The sequence below is a fragment of the Salmo salar genome, chromosome ssa17 (genome assembly GCF_905237065.1).
Source record: "Salmo salar chromosome ssa17, Ssal_v3.1, whole genome shotgun sequence".
In the NCBI taxonomy this organism is placed as follows: Eukaryota; Metazoa; Chordata; class Actinopteri; order Salmoniformes; family Salmonidae; genus Salmo; species Salmo salar.
This window is the reverse complement of record NC_059458.1, coordinates 78,391,768-78,415,854: the sequence shown is the minus strand read 5'-3', so window position 1 is coordinate 78,415,854 and position 24,087 is coordinate 78,391,768. Positions and strand designations below refer to the sequence as shown.

The 24,087-nt window shown below is 45.4% G+C and overlaps 2 protein-coding genes across 2 annotated transcripts; both read right to left on the bottom strand.

Moving 5' to 3' along the window:
• Window positions 1-3,119: 3,119 nt before the first annotated feature.
• LOC123728108 (interferon gamma 1) lies at window positions 3,120-10,277 on the bottom strand. The gene is made up of 4 exons (XM_045698694.1): window positions 10,007-10,277; window positions 8,482-8,541; window positions 8,073-8,276; window positions 3,120-3,678 (listed from the first exon to the last, which is right to left on the bottom strand). The coding sequence occupies exons 1-4, from the start codon at window positions 10,133-10,135 to the stop codon at window positions 3,541-3,543; spliced, it is 531 nt and encodes a 176-aa protein (XP_045554650.1). The 5' UTR covers window positions 10,136-10,277; the 3' UTR covers window positions 3,120-3,540.
• An 8,383-nt stretch (window positions 10,278-18,660) lies between these two features.
• ifng (interferon gamma) lies at window positions 18,661-23,885 on the bottom strand. The gene is given in 4 exon segments (NM_001123558.1): window positions 18,661-19,237; window positions 21,617-21,820; window positions 22,128-22,187; window positions 23,618-23,885. Coding segments are annotated over 4 exon segments (543 nt in total). The 5' UTR covers window positions 23,747-23,885; the 3' UTR covers window positions 18,661-19,087.
• Between the last annotated feature and the right edge of the window lie 202 nt (window positions 23,886-24,087).

Below are 24,087 nucleotides of genomic sequence, written 5' to 3'. Positions count from 1 at the left end.
GTCTCTCTCTCTCTGTCTCTCTCTCTCTCTCTCTGTCTCTCTCTCTCTGTCTCTCTCTGTCTCTCTCTGTCTCTCTCTGTCTCTCTCTGTCTCTCTCTCTCTCTCTCTCTCTCTCTCTCTCTCTCTCTCTCTCTCTCTCAATTCAATTTCAATTTAAGGTCTTTATTGGCATGGGAAACATGTAAACATTTCCAAAGCAAGTGAAGTAGATAATAAACAAAAGAGAAATAAACAATTAAAATGAACAGTAAACATATCTCTCACACATTTCTTTACATTGACTCAATCATCTGTTTTTTACCCACTTAACTCACACAGACATGATACCCAATGGTACCACATTACATATATAGAGCACTACGCTTGACCCATAGGGCTCTGGTCAAAAGTAGTGCACTATATAGGGAATAGAATGCCATTTGGACCACAGCCGTTGTGTGGGCCCCATGCAGGAGAGGGTTTTGGTTTCAATACAAGAACAATTATAAAAGTCAGTTCGCCAATGTGTGATATTTCCATACAGCACCATACATAGATTTGTGTGTGTGTGTGTGTGTGTGTGTGCGTGCGTGCGTGCTCATGCGTGTGTGTGTGTGCGTGCTCATGCGTGTGTGCGTGCGTGCTCATGCGTGCGTGCGTGCTCATGCGTGTGTGCGTGCGTACTCATGCGTGTGTGCGTGCGTGCTCGTGCGTGTGTGCTTGCGTGCGTGCTCATGCGTGTGTGCGTGTGTGCTCATGCGTGTGTGCGTGTGTGCGTGCGTGCTCATGCGTGTGTACGTGCGTGCTCATGCGTGTGTGCGTGTGTGTGTGTGTGCGTGCTCATGCGTGTGTGCGTGCGTGCGTGCTCGTGCGTGTGTGCTTGCGTGCGTGCTCATGCGTGTGTGCGTGCATGCTCATGCGTGTGTGCGTGTGTGCGTGCGTGCTCATGCGTGTGTACGTGCGTGCTCATGCGTGCGTGCTCATGCGTGTGTGCGTGTGTGCGTGCGTGTTCATACGTGTGTGGGTGCATGCGTGCTCATGCGTGTGTGCGTGCGTGCTCATGCGTGTGTGCGTGTGTGCGTGCGTGTTCATGCATGTGTGCGTGCATGCGTGCTCATGCGTGTGTGCGTGCGTGCGTGCTCATGCGTGCTCATGCGTGTGTGCGTGCGTGCTCATGTGTGCGTGCGTCCTCATGCGTGCGTGCGTGCTCATGCGTGCGTGCTCATGCGTGTGTGCGTGCGTGCTCATGTGTGTGTGCGCGCGTGCGTCCTCATATGTGCGTGCGTGCGTGCTCATGCGTGCTCATGCGTGCGTGCGTGCGTGCGTGCTCATGTGTGCTCATGCGTGCGTGTGCATGTGTGCGTGCGTGCTCATGCGTAAGTGCGTGCGTGCTCATGCGTGCGTGTGTGCGTGCGTGCTCATGCGTGCGTGCTCATGCGTGCGTGCTCATGCGTGCTCATGCGTGCGTGCGTGCTCATGCGTGCTCATGCGTGTGTGCGTGCGTGCGTGCTCATGCGTGTGTGCGTGCGTGCTCGTGCGTGTGTGCTTGCGTGCGTGCTCATGCGTGTGTGCGTGTGTGCTCATGCGTGTCTGCGTGTGTGCGTGCGTGCTCATGCGTGTGTGCGTGCGTGCTCATGCGCGTGTGTGTGTGCGTGCTCATGCGCTGTGTGCGTGTGTGCGTGCGTGTTCATACGTGTGTGGGTGCATGCGTGCTCATGCGTGTGTGCGTGCGTGTTCATGCATGTGTGCGTGCATGCGTGCTCATGCGTGTGTGCGTGCGTGCTCATGCGTGTGTGTGTGCGTGCTCATGCGTGCTCATGCGTGTGTGCGTGCGTGCTCATGTGTGTGTGCGTGCGTGCGTCCTCATGCGTGCGTGCGTGCGTGCTCATGCGTGCGTGCTCATGCGTGTGTGCGTGCGTCCTCATATGTGCGTGCGTGCGTGCTCATGCGTGCTCATGCGTGCGTGCGTGCGTGCTCATGTGTGCTCATGCGTGCGTGTGTGCGTGCGTGCTCATGCGTGCGTGCTCATGCGTGCTCATGCGTGCGTGCGTGCTCATGCGTGCTCATGCGTGTGTGCGTGCGTGCTCATGCGTGCTCATGCGTGCGTGCTCATGCGTGCTCATGCTCATGCGTGCTCATGCGTGTGTGCGTGCGTGCTCATGCGTGCTCATGCGTGCTCATGCGTGCGTGCGTGCGTGCGTGCTCATGCGTGTGTGCGTGCGTGCTCATGCGTGCTCATGCGTGCGTGCTCATGCGTGCTCATGCTCATGCGTGCTCATGCGTGTGTGCGTGCGTGCTCATGCGTGTGTGCGTGCGTGCTCATGCGTGCTCATGCGTGCGTGCTCATGCGTGCTCATGCTCATGCGTGCTCATGCGTGTGTGCGTGCGTGCTCATGCGTGTGTGCGTGCGTGCTCATGCGTGTGTGCGTGCGTGCTCATGCGTGCTCATGCGTGCGTGCTCATGCGTGCTCATGCTCATGCGTGCTCATGCGTGTGTGCGTGCGTGCTCATGTGTGTGTGCGTGCGTGCGTCCTCATATGTGCGTGCGTGCGTGCTCATGCGTGCTCATGCGTGCGTGCGTGCGTGCTCATGTGTGCTCATGCGTGCGTGTGTGCGTGCGTGCTCATGCGTGCGTGCTCATGCGTGCTCATGCGCGTGCGTGCGTGCTCATGCGTGCTCATGCGCGTGTGTGCGTGCGTGCTCATGCGTGCTCATGCGTGCGTGCTCATGCGTGCTCATGCTCATGCGTGCTCATGCGTGTGTGCGTGCGTGCTCATGCGTGCTCATGCGTGCTCATGCGTGCGTGCGTGCGTGCTCATGCGTGTGTGCGTGCGTGCTCATGCGTGCTCATGCGTGCGTGCTCATGCGTGCTCATGCTCATGCGTGCTCATGCGTGTGTGCGTGCGTGCTCATGCGTGTGTGCGTGCGTGCTCATGCGTGCTCATGCGTGCGTGCTCATGCGTGCTCATGCTCATGCGTGCTCATGCGTGTGTGCGTGCGTGCTCATGCGTGCTCATGCGTGCGTGCTCATGCGTGCTCATGCTCATGCGTGCTCATGCGTGTGTGCGTGCGTGCTCATGTGTGTGTGCGTGTGTGCGTGCGGATAGATAATATCAGTCACCAGAACTGTTTTCTTAATGTCAGTTTATTCACTCATAGAACTTACAGATCTTGCTTCAACTGCAAGAAATAACTCTTTATATTCCAAGAGAAAAGCATTTTCTAATTAATAAATAATAAATATGAATTAGCAAAATAGATTTCTTTTGATTCATGAAAAATAAATACTCTTTTGACAATGATAAATAACTTAATAATAGAATAAATATCTTAACAAAATAAATAGAGTTTTGTATCAAGGATGTATGTAGCTTCAATATGTATCTCCACTGTGGCTCCGGAGGGAAGTTTCCCCTTGGTACACACAGATCTAGAATCAGCTCCCCCTCCCACAATCCTAACCTTCACCGTTAGAGGGAGAAATGCTAAACTGACCCAAGATCAGCTTCCAGGTGTAACTTCACCCTACACCTAGCCTTCACAGTAGACATGATTGGTCATCTACATGATGCTTGATTTGAGCCTCTGGGCTTGTCGTCTATTCCTGCGGTTGTCCTTCTTATGGGCCAGTTCGGAGGCTTTCTCGTAGATGGTAATGAACTCGGACAGAGCCTTCCCCTGGACTGTGGTGTTACTGGTCTGAGACAGAAGATACAGGCATTAACAATCAGGTAATTAGTTCATCAGGTGTCATGATGATGGTGTCTATACAGTAGACTATACTACAGTCATAATGATGGTGTCTATACAGTAGACTATACTACAGTCATGATGATGGTGTCTATACAGTAGACTATACTACAGTCATGATGATGGTGTCTATACAGTAGACTATACTACAGTCATGATGATGGTGTCTATACAGTAGACTATACTACAGTCATGATGATGGTGTCTATACAGTAGACTATACTACAGTCATGATGATGGTGTCTATACAGTAGACTATACTACAGTCATGATGATGGTGTCTATACAGTAGACTATACTACAGTCATAATGATGGTGTCTATACAGTAGACTATACTACAGTCATGATGATGGTGTCTATACAGTAGACTATACTACAGTCATAATGATGGTGTCTATACAGTAGACTATACTACAGTCATGATGATGGTGTCTATACAGTAGACTATACTACAGTCATGATGATGGTGTCTATACAGTAGACTATACTACAGTCATGATGATGGTGTCTATACAGTAGACTATACTACAGTCATAATGATGGTGTCTATACAGTAGACTATACTACAGTCATGATGACGGTGTCTATACAGTAAACTATACTACAGTCATAATGATGGTGTCTATACAGTAGACTATACTACAGTCATAATGATGGTGTCTATACAGTAGACTATACTACAGTCATGATGATGGTGTCTATACAGTAGACTATACTACAGTCATGATGATGGTGTCTATACAGTAGACTATACTACAGTCATGATGATGGTGTCTATACAGTAGACTATACTACAGTCATGATGATGGTGTCTATACAGTAGACTATACTACAGTCATGATGATGGTGTCTATACAGTAGACTATACTACAGTCATGATGATGGTGTCTATACAGTAGACTATACTACAGTCATGATGACGGTGTCTATACAGTAAACTATACTACAGTCATAATGATGGTGTCTATACAGTAGACTATACTACAGTCATAATGATGGTGTCTATACAGTAGACTATACTACAGTCATGATGATTGTGTCTATACAGTAGACTATACTACAGTCATGATGATGGTGTCTATACAGTAGACTATACTACAGTCATAATGATGGTGTCTATACAGTAGACTATACTACAGTCATGATGATGGTGTCTATACAGTAGACTATACTACAGTCATGATGATGGTGTCTATACAGTAGACTATACTACAGTCATAATGATGGTGTCTATACAGTAGACTATACTACAGTCATAATGATGGTGTCTATACAGTAGACTATACTACAGTCATGATGATGGTGTCTATACAGTAGACTATACTACAGTCATGATGATGGTGTCTATACAGTAGACTATACTACAGTCATGATGATGGTGTCTATACAGTAGACTATACTACAGTCATGATGACGGTGTCTATACAGTAGACTATACTACAGTCATGATGATGGTGTCTATACAGTAGACTATACTACAGTCATGATGATGGTGTCTATACAGTAGACTATACTACAGTCATAATGACGGTGTCTATACAGTAGACTATACTACAGTCATGATGATGGTGTCTATACAGTATACTATACTACAGTCATGACGATGGTGTCTATACAGTAGACTATACTACAGTCATGATGATGGTGTCTATACAGTAGACTATACTACAGTCATGATGATGGTGTCTATACAGTAGACTATACTACAGTCATGATGATGGTGTCTATACAGTAGACTATACTACAGTCATAATGATGGTGTCTATACAGTAAACTATACTACAGTCATGATGATGGTGTCTATACAGTAGACTATACTACAGTCATGATGATGGTGTCTATACAGTAGACTATACTACAGTCATGATGATGGTGTCTATACAGTAGACTATACTACAGTCATAATGATGGTGTCTATACAGTAGACTATACTACAGTCATGATGATGGTGTCTATACAGTAGACTATACTACAGTCATAATGATGGTGTCTATACAGTAGACTATACTACAGTCATGATGATGGTGTCTATACAGTAGACTATACTACAGTCATGATGATGGTGTCTATACAGTAGACTATACTACAGTCATGATGATGGTGTCTATACAGTAGACTATACTACAGTCATGATGATGGTGTCTATACAGTAGACTATACTACAGTCATGATGATGGTGTCTATACAGTAGACTATACTACAGTCATGATGATGGTGTCTATACAGTAGACTATACTACAGTCATAATGATGGTGTCTATACAGTAGACTATACTACAGTCATAATGATGGTGTCTATACAGTAGACTATACTACAGTCATGATGATGGTGTCTATACAGTAGACTATACTACAGTCATAATGATGGTGTCTATACAGTAGACTATACTACAGTCATGATGATGGTGTCTATACAGTAGACTATACTACAGTCATGATGATGGTGTCTATACAGTAGACTATACTACAGTCATGATGATGGTGTCTATAAAGTAGACTATACTACAGTCATAATGATGGTGTCTATACAGTAGACTATACTACAGTCATGATGATGGTGTCTATACAGTAGACTATACTACAGTCATAATGATGGTGTCTATACAGTAGACTATACTACAGTCATGATGATGGTGTCTATACAGTAGACTATACTACAGTCATGATGATGGTGTCTATACAGTAGACTATACTACAGTCATAATGACGGTGTCTATACAGTAGACTATACTACAGTCATAATGATGGTGTCTATACAGTAGACTATACTACAGTCATGATGATGGTGTCTATACAGTAGACTATACTACAGTCATAATGACGGTGTCTATACAGTAGACTATACTACAGTCATAATGATGGTTTCTATACAGTAAACTATACTACAGTCATGATGATTGTGTCTATACAGTAGACTATACTACAGTCATGATGACGGTGTCTATACAGTAGACTATACTACAGTCATAATGACGGTGTCTATACAGTAGACTATACTACAGTCATGATGATGGTGTCTATACAGTAGACTATACTACAGTCATGATGATGGTGTCTATACAGTAGACTATACTACAGTCATAATGACGGTGTCTATACAGTAGACTATACTACAGTCATGATGATGGTGTCTATACAGTAGACTATACTACAGTCATGATGATGGTGTCTATACAGTAGACTATACTACAGTCATAATGATGGTGTCTATACAGTAGACTATACTACAGTCATGATGATGGTGTCTATACAGTAGACTATACTACAGTCATAATGACGGTGTCTATACAGTAGACTATACTACAGTCATAATGACGGTGTCTATACAGTAGACTATACTACAGTCATAATGATGGTGTCTATACAGTAGACTATACTACAGTCATGATGATGGTGTCTATACAGTAGACTATACTACAGTCATAATGACGGTGTCTATACAGTAGACTATACTACAGTCATAATGACGGTGTCTATACAGTAGACTATACTACAGTCATAATGACGGTGTCTATACAGTAGACTATACTACAGTCATAATGATGGTGTCTATACAGTAGACTATACTACAGTCATAATGATGGTGTCTATACAGTAGACTATACTACAGTCATAATGACGGTGTCTATACAGTAGACTATACTACAGTCATAATGACGGTGTCTATACAGTAGACTATACTACAGTCATGATGATGGTGTCTATACAGTAGACTATACTACAGTCATAATGATGGTGTCTATACAGTAGACTATACTACAGTCATGATGATGGTGTCTATACAGTAGACTATACTACAGTCATGATGATGGTGTCTATACAGTAGACTATACTACAGTCATAATGATGGTGTCTATACAGTAGACTATACTACAGTCATGATGATGGTGTCTATACAGTAGACTATACTACAGTCATGATGATGGTGTCTATACAGTAAACTATACTACAGTCATGATGATTGTGTCTATACAGTAGACTATACTACAGTCATGATGATGGTGTCTATACAGTAGACTATACTACAGTCATAATGACGGTGTCTATACAGTAGACTATACTACAGTCATAATGACGGTGTCTATACAGTAGACTATACTACAGTCATGATGATGGTAGCACAGTGCTAAAGGATTATTAATCCAGAATGCTGCTGATTTAAATGTTGCATAGTCCATGGGATGTTTCATTCTAATTCACATATCCTTAATTTCATTATTTTTTTTTTATATGCAGAAGTACATGTCATTGCTATGTGTCTTCATCTGCTAACATATTAAGCGATGACCATGTGAAAGTCGACTATACCAGATCTGTGTTCTACTTCATGGAGGGAAGCTCACCTCGATGGCCCACAGGTTCTGCAGGTGTGTCCTCAGCTCAGGTATCCTCTTCAGGAAGTAGTGTTTCTGGAGATCCTGAATTTTCCCCTTGACATATTTCAGACTCTCAATCACTTCCTGGTCCACCGTCTGGTTCAGCATCTGGCTGAAGATACTCCGATACACGTCCAGAACCACACTCATTAACACCCTCCGCTCACTGTCCTGAGGGAGGAGGGAGGGGAAGGGAGGGAGGGAGGAGGGAGGGAGGGAGGGAGGGAGGGAGGAGGGAGGGAGGGAGGGAGGGAGGAGAATATTTTTAATATCTTGAAACGTAGTTTTGTCTCCAGCCTAGCCCGAGGGTAAGCAGTAGTTCCACATTGGTGATATTAGCCTGAAAGGGATAACAATGTGTAACTATATATCTTACCTCAAACGTGTCCTTGGGGAAAACAGGTTTTCCGTTGAACAGCTGGTCCTTGGAGATCTTCTGAAAGAGCAAGACATGATGACAATCAGTGATGTTGCTTTTCTCCTTCAACTTGTTGCAGTTTATTGCATATAGTGGACTCTTCTACCCCTAATCACAAGTATAGAGTCTGTCAGACCTGGGCTAAATATGTCAAATAACTTAAAATACATCATTTAGTTTGTCAGGTACAATGGCAACAATGGAGTAGTCCCAAACGTGCAAACTCTAAACTACATCTAAGCTAAAGCTCACCTCAGATGGAAGTGTTTGAGCCAGGTCTGGTGTCTATGGGCCTACCTGGAAATGCACTGTTATGATGATGTCATCATTTTCAGATTCATTTCAGTCTCACTGACAAGTCTTTCCTGCTTGGGCAGGAAGTGTGGAACTCCTCTTGGTTTTAGTCAAACATTTTATCTCTAACTCATCAACATCCAATGTTCTCCCTGTTCTGTCCTACTGTTGGCCTCCCATTAGGAAGGAGATCTCCCTGTTCTGTCCTACTGTTGGTCTCCCATTAGGAAGGAGATCTCCCTGTTCTGTCCTACTGTTGGTCTCCCATTAGGAAGGAGATCTCCCTGTTCTGTCCTACTGTTGGTCTCCCATTAGGAAGGAGATCTCCCTGTTCTGTCCTACTGTTGGTCTCCCATTAGGAAGGAGATCTCCCTGTTCTGTTCTACTGTTGGCCTCCCATTAGGAAGGAGATCTCCCTGTTCTGTCCTACTGTTGGTCTCCCATTAGGAAGGAGATCTCCCTGTTCTGTCCTACTGTTGGTCTCCCATTAGGAAGGAGATCTCCCTGTTCTGTCCTACTGTTGGTCTCCCATTAGGAAGGAGATCTCCCTGTTCTGTCCTACTGTTGGTCTCCCATTAGGAAGGAGATCTCCCTGTTCTGTCCTACTGTTGGTCTCCCATTAGGAAGGAGATCTCCCTGTTCTGTCCTACTGTTGGTCTCCCATTAGGAAGGAGATCTCCCTGTTCTGTCCTACTGTTGGCCTCCCATTAGGAAGGAGATCTCCCTGTTCTGTCCTACTGTTGGTCTCCCATTAGGAAGGAGATCTCCCTGTTCTGTCCTACTGTTGGTCTCCCATTAGGAAGGAGGAGTCTAAAGTTTGCTAATGCAAACACAGTCAGTAGAGGCCAATCTATCTATCTATCTATCTATCTATCTATCTATCTATCTATCTATCTATCTATCTATCTATCTATCTATCTATCTATCTATCTATCTATCTATCTATCTATCTATCTATCTATCTATCTATCTATCTATCTATCTATCTATCTGTCTGTCTGTCTGTCTGTCTGTCTGTCTGTCTGTCTGTCTGTCTGTCTGTCTGTCTGTCTGTCTGTCTGTCTGTCTGTCTGTCTGTCTGTCTGTCTGTCTGTCTGTCTGTCTGTCTGTCTGTCTGTCTGTCTGTCTGTCTGTCTGTCTGTCTGTCTAAACCCCTGTTTCCCCAGTTAATAATGTGTATGATACTTACATAGTGGACCTTCAGTTTGTCTATGTTGCTCTTCATGTTAATTGATGTGTACTGAGCGGCATTACTCCATCCTAAAGTCATCCAGCCCATCAAGCAGAAACACATCACTGCCCTTAATAACACATCCATGGCTCTCAACCTCACGCTGAAGTTCCCTCAAAGCTCAATAGTCCTCAATCGGTGTACGGTAACTTCAGTCAAAGGCCTTGACTTGAGTTGACTTAACGAGACCGCCTTGTATCTGACACTATCCAAGTCTTGTTCTTCTGTGTCTGTCTGACTGATGCTGAGGCTAAGACAGACAAGTATTTATATAGTTGAGGCAGAGGCAGAAACGATAGAGGTGTGAGGTTGTGGGTTCTCTGACTGAGCGAAGTTTCCTTTAAATCACACACCAACACACGGCCACTCATTAACACCTTGTTTTTGCAGCAGAGCATGGGGTCTTGGGTTGGAATCCCTAGGAAACAGGTAGTTTTGACACATTCTGGGGAAGTTCTTTGGTGATGTGGCTATGATGAGGGGGGAAGAGGAGGAAAATCAGGAGAAGGTATGTGGGGAGGGGGATGTCTGGGTTGAAGTCATCTTGGGTTGAAGTCATGAACAGGTGAAGAGCTTGTGTGCGTCCCAAACGGCACACTATTCCCCTACATAGTACGCTACTTTTGACCAGAGCCATGATTGGCGGTTGGTGATTAGTGGTTGTAGCTGATCAACTAATGAAACTGTGGTGTTTCCTCTGACTGGCTTTGTAGTAAATGATGCATGGTTTGATGTAATAGTGAAACTAACATCAATGCCATCTTGCTCTTATTAGATACTGTCATTACTGATATATACCTTCTGTTGGTCTCTGTAGGTGTACTTCTCATTCATCATTGTAGGTCTGCCTCTCAAATGGCACCCTATTCCCTATGAGGTGCACTACTTTAGATCAGGGCCCATAGGGGTAGTGCACTACTTTAGACCAGGGCCCATAGGGGTGGTGCACTACTTTAGATCAGGGCCCATTGGAGTAGTGTACTACTTTAGATCAGGGCCCATAGGAGTAGTGTACTACTTTAGACCAGGGCCCATAGGGGTAGTGCACTACTTTAGACCAGGGTGAATAGGGTAGTGAACTACTTTAGACCAGGGCCCATAGGGTAGTGCACTACTTTAGACCAGGGCCCATAGGGGTAGTGCACTACTTTAGACCAGGGCCCATAGGGTAGTGCACTACTTTAGACCAGGGACCATAGGGTAGTGCACTACTTTAGACCAGGGCCCATAGGGTAGTGCACTACTTTAGACCAGGGCCCATAGGGGTAGTGCACTACTTTAGACCAGGGACCATAGGGTAGTGCACTACTTTAGACCAGCGTGAATAGGGTAGTGAACTACTTTAGACCAGGGCCCATGGGGGTAGTGCACTACTTTAGATCAGGGCCCATAGGAGTAGTGTACTACTTTAGATCAGGGCCCATAGGAGTAGTGTACTACTTTAGACCAGGGCCCATAGGGGTAGTGCACTACTTTAGACCAGGGTCCATAGGGGTAGTGCACTACTTTAGACCAGGGTGAATAGGGTAGTGAACGACTTTAGACCAGGGACCATAGGGTAGTGCACTACTTTAGACCAGGGCCCATAGGGGTAGTGCACTACTTTAGACCAGGGACCATAGGGTAGTGCACTACTTTAGACCAGGGTGAATAGGGTAGTGAACTACTTTAGACCAGGGCCCATAGGGGTAGTGCACTACTTTAGACCAGGGTGAATAGGGTAGTGAACTACTTTAGACCAGGGCCCATAGGGGTAGTGCACTACTTTAGACCAGGGCCCATAGGGTGCCATTTGGGATATATCCCTCGTTTCTGTAAGAATACAGTGTATGTCTCTTTCGTCAGTGAATTAATAGGTTTTATAGACAGCTGAAAGTTGAAGACATAGTCATAATATCAATACATATAGACTACATGACCAACAGGATGTGGACACCTGCTCGTCCCACATCTCATTCTAAAATCATGGGCATTAATATGGAGTTGGTCCCCCCCCCTTGCTGCTATAACTCTTCTGGGAAGGCTTTCCACTAGATGTTGGAACATTGCTGCGGGGACTTGCTTCCATTCAGCCACAAGGGCATTAGTGAGGTCGAGCACTGATGTTGGGGAGGTTAGGCCTGGCTCGCAGTCGGCATTCCAATTCATCCCAAAGGTGTTCGAGGGGGTTGATGTCAGGGCTCTGTGCAGGCCAGTCGAGTTCTTTCACACCAATCTCGACACAAAACCATTTCTGTATGGAGCTCGCTTTGTGCACGGAAGCATTGTCTTGCTGAAACAGGAACTTCCCCAAACAAAGTTGGAAGCACAGAATCGTCTAGAATGTCATTGTATGCTGTAGCGTTAAGATTTCCCTTCACAAGGGGCCTAGCCCGAACCATGAAAAACAGGCCCAGACCATTATCCCTCCTCCATCAAACTTTACAGTTGGCACTATGCATTCAGACAGGTAGCGTTCTCCTGGCATCCGCAAAACTCAAATTCGTCCGTCGGACTGCCAGATGGTGAAGCATGATTCATCACTCCAGAGAACGTGTTTCCACTGCTGGCGAGCTTTACACCACTCCAGCTGACGCTTGGCATTGCGCATGGTGATCTTATGCTTGTGTGTGGCTGCTTGGCCATGGAAACCCATTTCATGAAGCTCCCGACAAACAGTTATTGTGCTGACGTTGCTCCCAGAAGCAGTTTGGAACTCGGTGAGTGTTGCATCTCAGCACTCGGTGGTCCTGTTCTGTGGGCTTGCGTGGCCTACCACTTTGCGGCTTAGCCGTTGTTGCTCCTAGACGTTTCCACTTCACTATAACAGTACTTCCAGTTGACCAGGGCAGCTCTAGCAGGGCAGTAATTTGACAAACTGACTTGTTGGAAAGTTGACATCCTATGATGGTGCCATGTTGAAAGTCACTGAGCTCTTCAGTAAGGCCATTCTACTACAAATGTTTGTCAATGGAGATCACGTGTGCTAGATTTTATACACCTGTCAGCAACTGGTGTGGCTGAAATAGCCGAATCCACTCATTTGAAACGCTGTCCACGTACTTTTGTATATATAGTGTACGATGTAAATGCACATAGACGTTTCAGTATTTAGAGAAAATTAATCAATATTCCCAAGAAAACGTCATTCATTCAGAGCAGGATTTGCATTGACTGTAAACCAGCTATATCCTATCTATTTTATCATCAACTATAGTTTACATATAGTTCATATTTCACCACTTCATTGTTTATTTATTGTGAATGGGAAAGAAAAGCTACTTATTCTTGGTATTTATTGCTATCTAGGCCAAAGTGCATTCATTGTGTCTGCTGGCATTACAAAGGCACAGATAGCAGAGCAGTGGAGAATGCCTCTCTCTCTCTCGCTGTCTCTCTCTCTCTGTCTCACTGTCTCTCTCTCTCGCTCTCTCTTTCTCTCTCTGTCTCTCTCTTCCTCTCTCTAACTCTCTGTTTCTCTCTCTCTCCCTCTCTCTCTCTCTAACTCTCTGTTTCTCTCTCTCTCTCTAACTCTCTGTTTCTCTCTCTAACTCTGTTTCTCTCTCTAACTCTCTGTCTCTCTCTCTCTCTGTCTCTCTCTCTCTCACTGTCTCTCTCTCTCTCACCCCAGTCAGTGTGCTAGCTTCCTAAAATGGCACCCTATTCCCAATTTGTGCACTACTTTTGACCAGGTAGTGCACTATATAGGGAATGGGGTGTAATTTGAGACGCATCCTTTATCAGCACTCAGAAGAGACGGGCCCCATGTGGTGTGAAACAGGAAGGGGCTTGGGCGCTCATGTCACTTAGGAGTAACACTGTCATAAAGCATTTCTTAGAAGACTTCTGTGTTGCTAGATGCTAGTTGCTGCTTGCTAATGCTAGTACAGATAGATGCTGATGCTACTTTAATTGACACCCAGGCTTTTTCAAAGGGGGGACAGCGGCATCACATTCAGACAAATATTGATGTTGAAAGAATGTGGTTTGATTCAACTATCTATTGAAAATTGTTTATTTTCATGAACCACTTTTGCTTATTCAGGCTAGCTGCTAGTTGCTAGTGCATAGACGCTTGTCAGTTTCCATGAGAGAGAAATGGTTAGGGTTGAGGGTGTCACTCTGTCACCTCAGAAAGGGTGACAGGTTGGGGTTTCAGCGTAGGTCGGCCGCGCAACCCCATAACACATCAGGTGACAAAACGGAATGGTTGGATCTGAAATAAAGGTTCCTACAACACACTCATCCTGCGACACCACCGAATGAATGACCTCACCTTTACAATTCCAGAACCCCGGGACAACACCGAATGAATGATCTCACCGTCATAGTTCCAGAACAACACCGAATGAATGATCTCACCGTCATAGTTCCAGAACCCCGGGACAACACCGAATGAATGATTTCACGTCTTTACAGTTCCGGAACTGCAATCGGAAATAATGTGACTGAGCACAAATCAATTCACATCAGGGAAATAAAACTACGAAATATCACTCACTGTAAGAAAAACTGTAGGTCTACTAAGAAAGAACAGCACTTCAGTAACATAGAATCCATAATAAAAACCAGACTCAAGACATGTAACAGGATATATTTTCAGGGTGATTTTATTTCCAGGATATAAATACAGTACATATGATCCATTGATTGTGAACTATGATATCAAATCAAATAGTACTACATTACCACTGTTATAGGATGTAACGGCCGTCGTCAGAATTAGACCAAGGTGCAGCGGAGGATGTGTTCATCCTTAGAATTTTAATTGAAAAAGAGAACACTACAAAAATAAACAAAAGACAACAGCAAAACAGTCCTGTCAGGATTAACTCTACACAGAAAACAATCACCCACAAAACCCAAAGGAAAAACAGGCTACTATTGTGTGACACCCAATCAGCAACAACGAACTACAGCTGTGCCTGATTAGGAGCCACACACGGCCCAAAACAAAGAAATACAAAAACATAGAAAAATGAACATAGAACACCCACCCAATGTAACACCCTGGCCTAACCAAAATAAAGAACAAAACCCCTCTCTATGGCCAGGGCGTTACATAGGACCAATGGAAATTCCCTTCATACAAAGTTGATTAATATTCACTACTACAAATAATTACATAATTAAATTACATTGCACTTAAATATACAATAAATATGTTAAATGATGTTTAAGTTAAATAAATAGCACCGTGAACAAGCATGGTGACCAGTAGGTGAGGAAGCTGGGAGGCAGTTGTTAAGTAAACGTTGGGAAAGTGACTGTTTCCACCTTTCTTCAGGTATCCACTTTTCCTGTTTTTGACTGCACTTAAAGATGATATCATTCAATTCATGAAAACACGCCCATTTCAGGTAATATATGATGCTTTTTATGAAAGTGTTCAGTTGCGTTTTTATTTCTGCAGGTTTTGCGCTTGAAGTGGATACCGGCAGTGAAATGACATCACACTTTCCTAATGTATTACAGTCTGTAGTCTCCTCTGTCTTCAATCAGTCAGTTGGTGGTTCTGTCTGGTATCAGCTCTGTGTTTCAATCTCGGCTCTCGGATGGAGACAGGTCCCCAGCTGGGAAGCTCTCTGGTAGACCACTTTGAACTCGTTCACAGCCTTCCTCTGGACAACAGCATCATTGGTCTAAACAGAAGTCACAACATACATTTAGAGAGACGTCATCATCTTGACCTGACCAGTGGAGTGTCCACACTTGGAAGACGGCATTCAGACAACAATGGACTTTTTAAAAACTATGAGACACACAAGCACACATTTATTCTCTCTCTCTCTCTATCTCTCTCTCTCTCTCTCTCTCTCTCTCTCTCTCTCTCTCTCTCTCTCTCTCTCTGTCTCTCTCTCTCTGTCTCTCTCTCTCTCTCTCTTTCTTCTCTCTCTCTTTGTCTCTCTCTCTCTGTCTCTCTCTGTCTCTCCTTCTCTCTCTCTCTGTCTCTCTCTCTCTGTCTCTCTCTCTCTCTGTCTCTCTCTCTGTCTCTCTCTCTCTCTCTCTGTCTCTCTCTCTCGTCTCTCTCTCTCTGTCTCTCTCTCTCTCTGTCTCTCTCTCTGTCTCTCTCTGTCTCTCTCTGTCTCTCTCTGTCTCTCTCTCTCTCTCTCTCTCTCTCTCTCTCTCTCTCTCTCTCAATTCAATTTCAATTTAAGGTCTTTATTGGCATGGGAAACATGTAAACATTTCCAAAGCAAGTGAAGTAGATAATAAACAAAAGAGAAATAAACAATTAAAATGAACAGTAAACATATCTCTCACACATTTCTTTACATTGACTCAATCATCTGTTTTTTTTAACTCACACAGACATGATACCCAATGGTACCACATTACATATATAGAGCACTACGCTTGACCCATAGGGCTCTGGTCAAAAGTAGTGCACTATATAGGGAATAGAATGCCATTTGGACCACAGCCGTTGTGTGGGCCCCATGCAGGAGAGGGTTTTGGTTTCAATACAAGAACAATTATAAAAGTCAGTTCGCCAATGTGTGATATTTCCATACAGCACCATACATAGATTTGTGTGTGTGTGTGTGTGTGTGTGTGCGTGCGTGCGTGCTCATGCGTGTGTGTGTGTGCGTGCTCATGCGTGTGTGCGTGCGTGCTCATGCGTGCGTGCGTGCTCATGCGTGTGTGCGTGCGTACTCATGCGTGTGTGCGTGCGTGCTCGTGAGTGTGTGCTTGCGTGCGTGCTCATGCGTGTGTGCGTGTGTGCTCATGCGTGTGTGCGTGTGTGCGTGCGTGCTCAAGCGTGTGTGCGTGCGTGCTCATGCGTGTGTGCGTGTGTGTGTGTGCGTGCTCATGCGTGTGTGCGTGCGTGCGTGCTCGTGCGTGTGTGCTTGCGTGCGTGCTCATGCGTGTGTGCGTGCATGCTCATGCGTGTGTGCGTGTGTGCATGCGTGCTCATGCGTGTGTGCGTGCGTGCTCATGCGTGCGTGCTCATGCGTGTGTGCGTGTGTGCGTGCGTGTTCATACGTGTGTGGGTGCATGCGTGCTCATGCGTGTGTGCGTGCGTGCTCATGCGTGTGTGCGTGTGTGCGTGCGTGTTCATGCGTGTGTGCGTGCATGCGTGCTCATGCGTGTGTGCGTGCGTGCGTGCTCATGCGTGCTCATGCGTGTGTGCGTGCGTGCTCATGTGTGCGTGCGTCCTCATGCGTGCGTGCGTGCTCATGCGTGCGTGCTCATGCGTGTGTGCGTGCGTGCTCATGTGTGTGTGCGTGCGTCCTCATATGTGCGTGCGTGCGTGCTCATGCGTGCTCATGCGTGCGTGCGTGCGTGCGTGCTCATGTGTGCTCATGCGTGCGTGTGCATGTGTGCGTGCGTGCTCATGCGTAAGTGCGTGCGTGCTCATGCGTGCGTGTGTGAGTGCGTGCTCATGCGTGCGTGCTCATGCGTGCGTGCTCATGCGTGCGTGCGTGCTCATGCGTGCTCATGCGTGTGTGCGTGCGTGCTCATGCGTGTGTGCGTGCGTGCTCGTGCGTGTGTGCTTGCGTGCGTGCTCATGCGTGTGTGCGTGTGTGCTCATGCGTGTGTACGTGCGTGCTCATGCGTGTGTGCGTGTGTGTGCGTGCTCATGCGTGTGTGCGTGCGTGCTCGTGCGTGTGTGCTTGCGTACGTGCTCATGCGTGTGTGCGTGCGTGCTCATGCGCGTGTCTGCGTGTGTGCGTGCGTGCTCATGCGTGTGTACGTGCGTGCTCATGCGTGTGTGCGTGCGTGCTCATGCGTGTGTGCGTGTGTGCGTGCGTGTTCATACGTGTGTGGGTGCATGCGTGCTCATGCGTGTGTGCGTGCGTGTTCATGCATGTGTGCGTGCATGCGTGCTCATGCGTGTGTGCGTGCGTGCTCATGCGTGTGTGCGTGCGTGCTCATGCGTGCTCATGCGTGTGTGCGTGCGTGCTCATGTGTGTGTGCGTGCGTGCGTCCTCATGCGTGCGTGCGTGCTCATGCGTGCGTGCTCATGCGTGTGTGCGTGCGTGCTCATGTGTGTGTGCGTGCGTGCGTCCTCATATGTGCGTGCGTGCGTGCTCATGCGTGCTCATGCGTGCGTGCGTGCGTGCTCATGTGTGCTCATGCGTGCGTGTGTGCGTGCGTGCTCATGCGCGTGCGTGCTCATGCGTGCTCATGCGTGCGTGCATGCTCATGCGTGCTCATGCGTGTGTGCGTGCGTGCTCATGCGTGCTCATGCGTGCGTGCTCATGCGTGCTCATGCTCATGCGTGCTCATGCGTGTGTGCGTGCGTGCTCATGCGTGCTCATGCGTGCTCATGCGTGCGTGCTGCTCATGCGTGTGTGCGTGCGTGCTCATGCGCGTGCTCATGCGTGCGTGCTCATGCGTGCTCATGCTCATGCGTGCTCATGCGTGTGTGCGTGCGTGCTCATGCGTGTGTGCGTGCGTGCTCATGCGTGCTCATGCGTGCGTGCTCATGCCTGCTCATGCTCATGCGTGCTCATGTGTGTGTGCGTGCGTGCTCATGCGTGTGTGCGTGCGTGCTCATGCGTGCTCATGCGTGCGTGCTCATGCGTGCTCATGCTCATGCGTGCTCATGCGTGTGTGCGTGCGTGCTCATGTGTGTGTGCGTGTGTGCGTGCGGATAGATAATATCAGTCATCAGAACTGTTTTCTTAATGTCAGTTTATTCACTCATAGAACTTACAGATCTTGCTTCAACTGCAAGAAATAACTCTTTATATTCCAAGAGAAAAGCATTTTCTAATTAATAAATAATAAATATGAATTAGCAAAATAGATTTCTTTTGATTCATGAAAAATAAATACTCTTTTGACAATGATAAATAACTTAATAATAGAATAAATATCTTAACAAAATAAATAGAGTTTTGTATCAAGGATGTATGTAGCTTCAATATGTATCTCCACTGTGGCTCCGGAGGGAAGTTTCCCCTTGGTACACACAGATCTAGAATCAGCTCCCCCTCCCACAATCCTAACCTTCACCGTTAGAGGGAGAAATGCTAAACTGACCCAAGATCAGCTTCCAGGTGTAACTTCACCCTACACCTAGCCTTCACAGTAGACATGATTGGTCATCTACATGATGCTTGATTTGAGCCTCTGGGCTTGCCGTCTCTTCCTGCGGTTGTCCTTCTTTAGATGGATCTTAAGGGCCAGTTTGGAGGCTTTCTCGTAGATGGTAATGAACTCGGACAGAGCCTTCCCCTGGACTGTGGTGTTACTGGTCTGAGACAGAAGATACAGGCATTAACAATCAGGTAATTAGTTCATCAGGTGTCATGATGACGGTGTCTATACAGTAGACTATACTACAGTCATGATGATGGTGTCTATACAGTAGACTATACTACAGTCATAATGATGGTGTCTATACAGTAGACTATACTACAGTCATAATGATGGTGTCTATACAGTAGACTATACTACAGTCATGATGATGGTGTCTATACAGTAGACTATACTACAGTCATAATGATGGTGTCTATACAGTAGACTATACTACAGTCATGATGATGGTGTCTATACAGTAGACTATACTACAGTCATGATGATGGTGTCTATACAGTAGACTATACTACAGTCATGATGATGGTGTCTATACAGTAGACTATACTACAGTCATAATGACGGTGTCTATACAGTAGACTATACTACAGTCATAATGATGGTGTCTATACAGTAGACTATACTACAGTCATGATGATGGTGTCTATACAGTAGACTATACTACAGTCATGATGACGGTGTCTATACAGTAGACTATACTACAGTCATGATGATGGTGTCTATACAGTAGACTATACTACAGTCATAATGATGGTGTCTATACAGTAGACTATACTACAGTCATGATGATGGTGTCTATACAGTAGACTATACTACAGTCATAATGATGGTGTCTATACAGTAGACTATACTACAGTCATAATGATGGTGTCTATACAGTAGACTATACTACAGTCATGATGATGGTGTCTATACAGTAGACTATACTACAGTCATGATGACGGTGTCTATACAGTAGACTATACTACAGTCATGATGATGGTGTCTATACAGTAGACTATACTACAGTCATGATGATGGTGTCTATACAGTAGACTATACTACAGTCATAATGATGGTGTCTATACAGTAGACTATACTACAGTCATGATGATGGTGTCTATACAGTAGACTATACTACAGTCATGATGATGGTGTCTATACAGTAGACTATACTACAGTCATAATGATGGTGTCTATACAGTAGACTATACTACAGTCATGATGATGGTGTCTATACAGTAGACTATACTACAGTCATGATGATGGTGTCTATACAGTAGACTATACTACAGTCATGATGATGGTGTCTATACAGTAGACTATACTACAGTCATGATGATGGTGTCTATACAGTAGACTATACTACAGTCATAATGATGGTGTCTATACAGTAGACTATACTACAGTCATGATGACGGTGTCTATACAGTAGACTATACTACAGTCATGATGATGGTGTCTATACAGTAGACTATACTACAGTCATGATGACGGTGTCTATACAGTAGACTATACTACAGTCATAATGATGGTGTCTATACAGTAGACTATACTACAGTCATGATGATGGTGTCTATACAGTAGACTATACTACAGTCATAATGACGGTGTCTATACAGTAGACTATACTACAGTCATAATGACGGTGTCTATACAGTAGACTATACTACAGTCATGATGATGGTGTCTATACAGTAGACTATACTACAGTCATAATGACGGTGTCTATACAGTAGACTATACTACAGTCATGATGATGGTGTCTATACAGTAGACTATACTACAGTCATGATGATGGTGTCTATACAGTAGACTATACTACAGTCATAATGATGGTGTCTATACAGTAGACTATACTACAGTCATAATGATGGTGTCTATACAGTAGACTATACTACAGTCATGATGATGGTGTCTATACAGTAGACTATACTACAGTCATGATGATTGTGTCTATACAGTAGACTATACTACAGTCATAATGATGGTGTCTATACAGTAGACTATACTACAGTCATAATGATGGTGTCTATACAGTAGACTATACTACAGTCATGATGATGGTGTCTATACAGTAGACTATACTACAGTCATAATGACGGTGTCTATACAGTAGACTATACTACAGTCATAATGATGGTGTCTATACAGTAGACTATACTACAGTCATGATGATGGTGTCTATACAGTAGACTATACTACAGTCATAATGATGGTGTCTATACAGTAGACTATACTACAGTCATAATGATGGTGTCTATACAGTAGACTATACTTGATGAACGTGCTGCAGTTCGGTTAGCCAAACTCGACTGGGTGGCAGCCGAACGGCAGCATGTTGATAACTTTAGTCCCTGTAGACGAGTGTGGCTTGTTTCATTTACAGGCAGAGTAACAAAACAAATAATAGATTGAATGAAGACGTGTGGAAGTAGACTAAACCAGACCGGTCTACAGTAAGTTGGTCTTCTTCCCCATGGAAGGAAGCTCACCTTCACGGCCCAAAGGGTTAAATTACTGATTGACTGATTGATTGATGCTGTGGAAGGAGCTCACCTCGATGGCCCACAGGTTCTGCAGGTGTGTCCTCAGCTCAGGTATCCTTTTCAGGAAGTAGTGTTTCTGGGTCTCCTGAACCTTCCCCTTGACCTGGTCCAGCCTCTCCCTCACTTCCTGGTCCCCCGTCTGGTTCAGCATCTGGTTGAAGATACTCCGATACACGTCCAGAACCACACTCATCCACACCCTCCGCTCACTGTCCTGATGGAGGGAAGGAAGGAAGGAAGGAAGGAAGGAAGGAAGGAAGGAAGGGGAAGGAGGAAGGAAGGAAGGAAGGAAGGAAGGAAGGAAGGAAGGAAGGAAGGAGGAAGGAATGAGGGAGGGAGGGAGGGAAGAGGGAGGGAGGGAGGGAGGGAGGGAGGGAGGGAGGGAGGGAGGGAGGGAGGGAGGGAGGGAGGGAGGGAGGGAGAAAACATAGTTTTGTCTCCAGCCTAGCCCGAGGGTAAGCAGTAGTTCCACATTGGTGATATTAGCCTGAAAGGGATAACAATGTAACTATATATCTTACCTCAAACGTGTCCTTGGGGAAAACAGGTTTTCCGTTGAACAGCTGGTCCTTGGAGATCTTCTGAAAGAGCAAGACATGATGACAATCAGTGATGTTGCTTTTCTCCTTCAACTTGTTGCAGTTTATTGCATATAGTGGACTCTTCTACCCCTAATCACAAGTATAGTGTCTGTCAGACCTGGGCTAAATATGTCAAATAACTTAAAATACATCATTTAGTTTGCCAGGTACAATGGCAACAATGGAGTAGTCCCAAACGTGCAAACTCCAAACTACATCTAAGCTAAAGCTCACCTCAGATGGAAGTGTTTGAGCCAAGTCTGGTGTCTATGGGCCTACCTGGAAATGCACTGTTATGATGATGTCATCATTTTCAGATTCATTTCAGTCTCACTGACAAGTCTTTCCTGCTTGGGCAGGAAGTGTGGAACTCCTCTTGGTTTTAGTCAAACATTTTATCTCTAACTCATCAACATCCAATGTTCTCCCTGTTCTGTCCTACTGTTGGTCTCCCATTAGGAAGGAGATCTCCCTGTTCTGTCCTACTGTTGGTCTCCCATTAGGAAGGAGATCTCCCTGTTCTGTCCTACTGTTGGTCTCCCATTAGGAAGGAGATCTCCCTGTTCTGTCCTACTGTTGGTCTCCCATTAGGAAGGAGATCTCCCTGTTCTGTCCTACTGTTGGTCTCCCATTAGGAAGGAGATCTCCCTGTTCTGTCCTACTGTTGGTCTCCCATTAGGAAGGAGATCTCCCTGTTCTGTCCTACTGTTGGTCTCCCATTAGGAAGGAGATCTCCCTGTTCTGTCCTACTGTTGGCCTCCCATTAGGAAGGAGATCTCCCTGTTCTGTCCTACTGTTGGCCTCCCATTATGAAGGAGATCTCCCTGTTCTGTCCTACTGTTGGTCTCCCATTAGGAAGGAGATCTCCCTGTTCTGTCCTACTGTTGGTCTCCCATTAGGAAGGAGATCTCCCTGTTCTGTCCTACTGTTGGTCTCCCATTAGGAAGGAGGAGTCTAAAGTTTGCTAATGTTGCCCCAAACACAGTCAGTTGAGGTCTCCCTATCATCTATCTATCTATCTATCTATCTATCTATCTATCTATCTATCTATCTATCTATCTATCTATCTATCTATCTATCTATCTATCTATCTATCTATCTATCTATCTATCTATCTATCTATCTATCTATCTATCTATCTATCTATCTATCTATCTATCTATCTATCTATCTATCTATCTATCTATCTATCTATCTATCTATCTATCTGTCTGTCTGTCTGTCTGTCTGTCTGTCTGTCTGTCTGTCTGTCTGTCTGTCTGTCTGTCTGTCTGTCTGTCTGTCTGTCTGTCTGTCTGTCTGTCTGTCTGTCTGTCTGTCTGTCTGTCTGTCTGTCTGTCTGTCTGTCTGTCTGTCTGTCTGTCTGTCTGTCTGTCTGTCTGTCTGTCTAAACCCCTGTTTCCCCAGTTAATAATGTGTATGATACTTACATAGTGGACCTTCAGTTTGTCTATGTTGCTCTTCATGTTAATTGATGTGTACTGAGCGGCATTACTCCATCCTAAAGTCATCCAGCCCATCAAGCAGAAACACATCACAGCCCTTGATAACACATCCATGGCTCTCAACCTCACGCTGAAGTTCCCTCAAAGCTCAATAGTCCTCAATCGGTGTACGGTAACTTCAGTCAAAGGCCTTGACTTGAGTTGACTTAACGAGACCGCCTTGTATCTGACACTATCCAAGTCTTGTTCTTCTGTGTCTGTCTGACTGATGCTGAGGCTAAGACAGACAAGTATTTATATAGTTGAGGCAGAGGCAGAAACGATAGAGGTGTGAGGTTGTGGGTTCTCTGACTGAGCGAAGTTTCCTTTAAATCACACACCAACACACGGCCACTCATTAACACCTTTCTTTTTGCAGCAGAGCATGGGGTCTTGGGTTGGAATCCCTAGGAAAC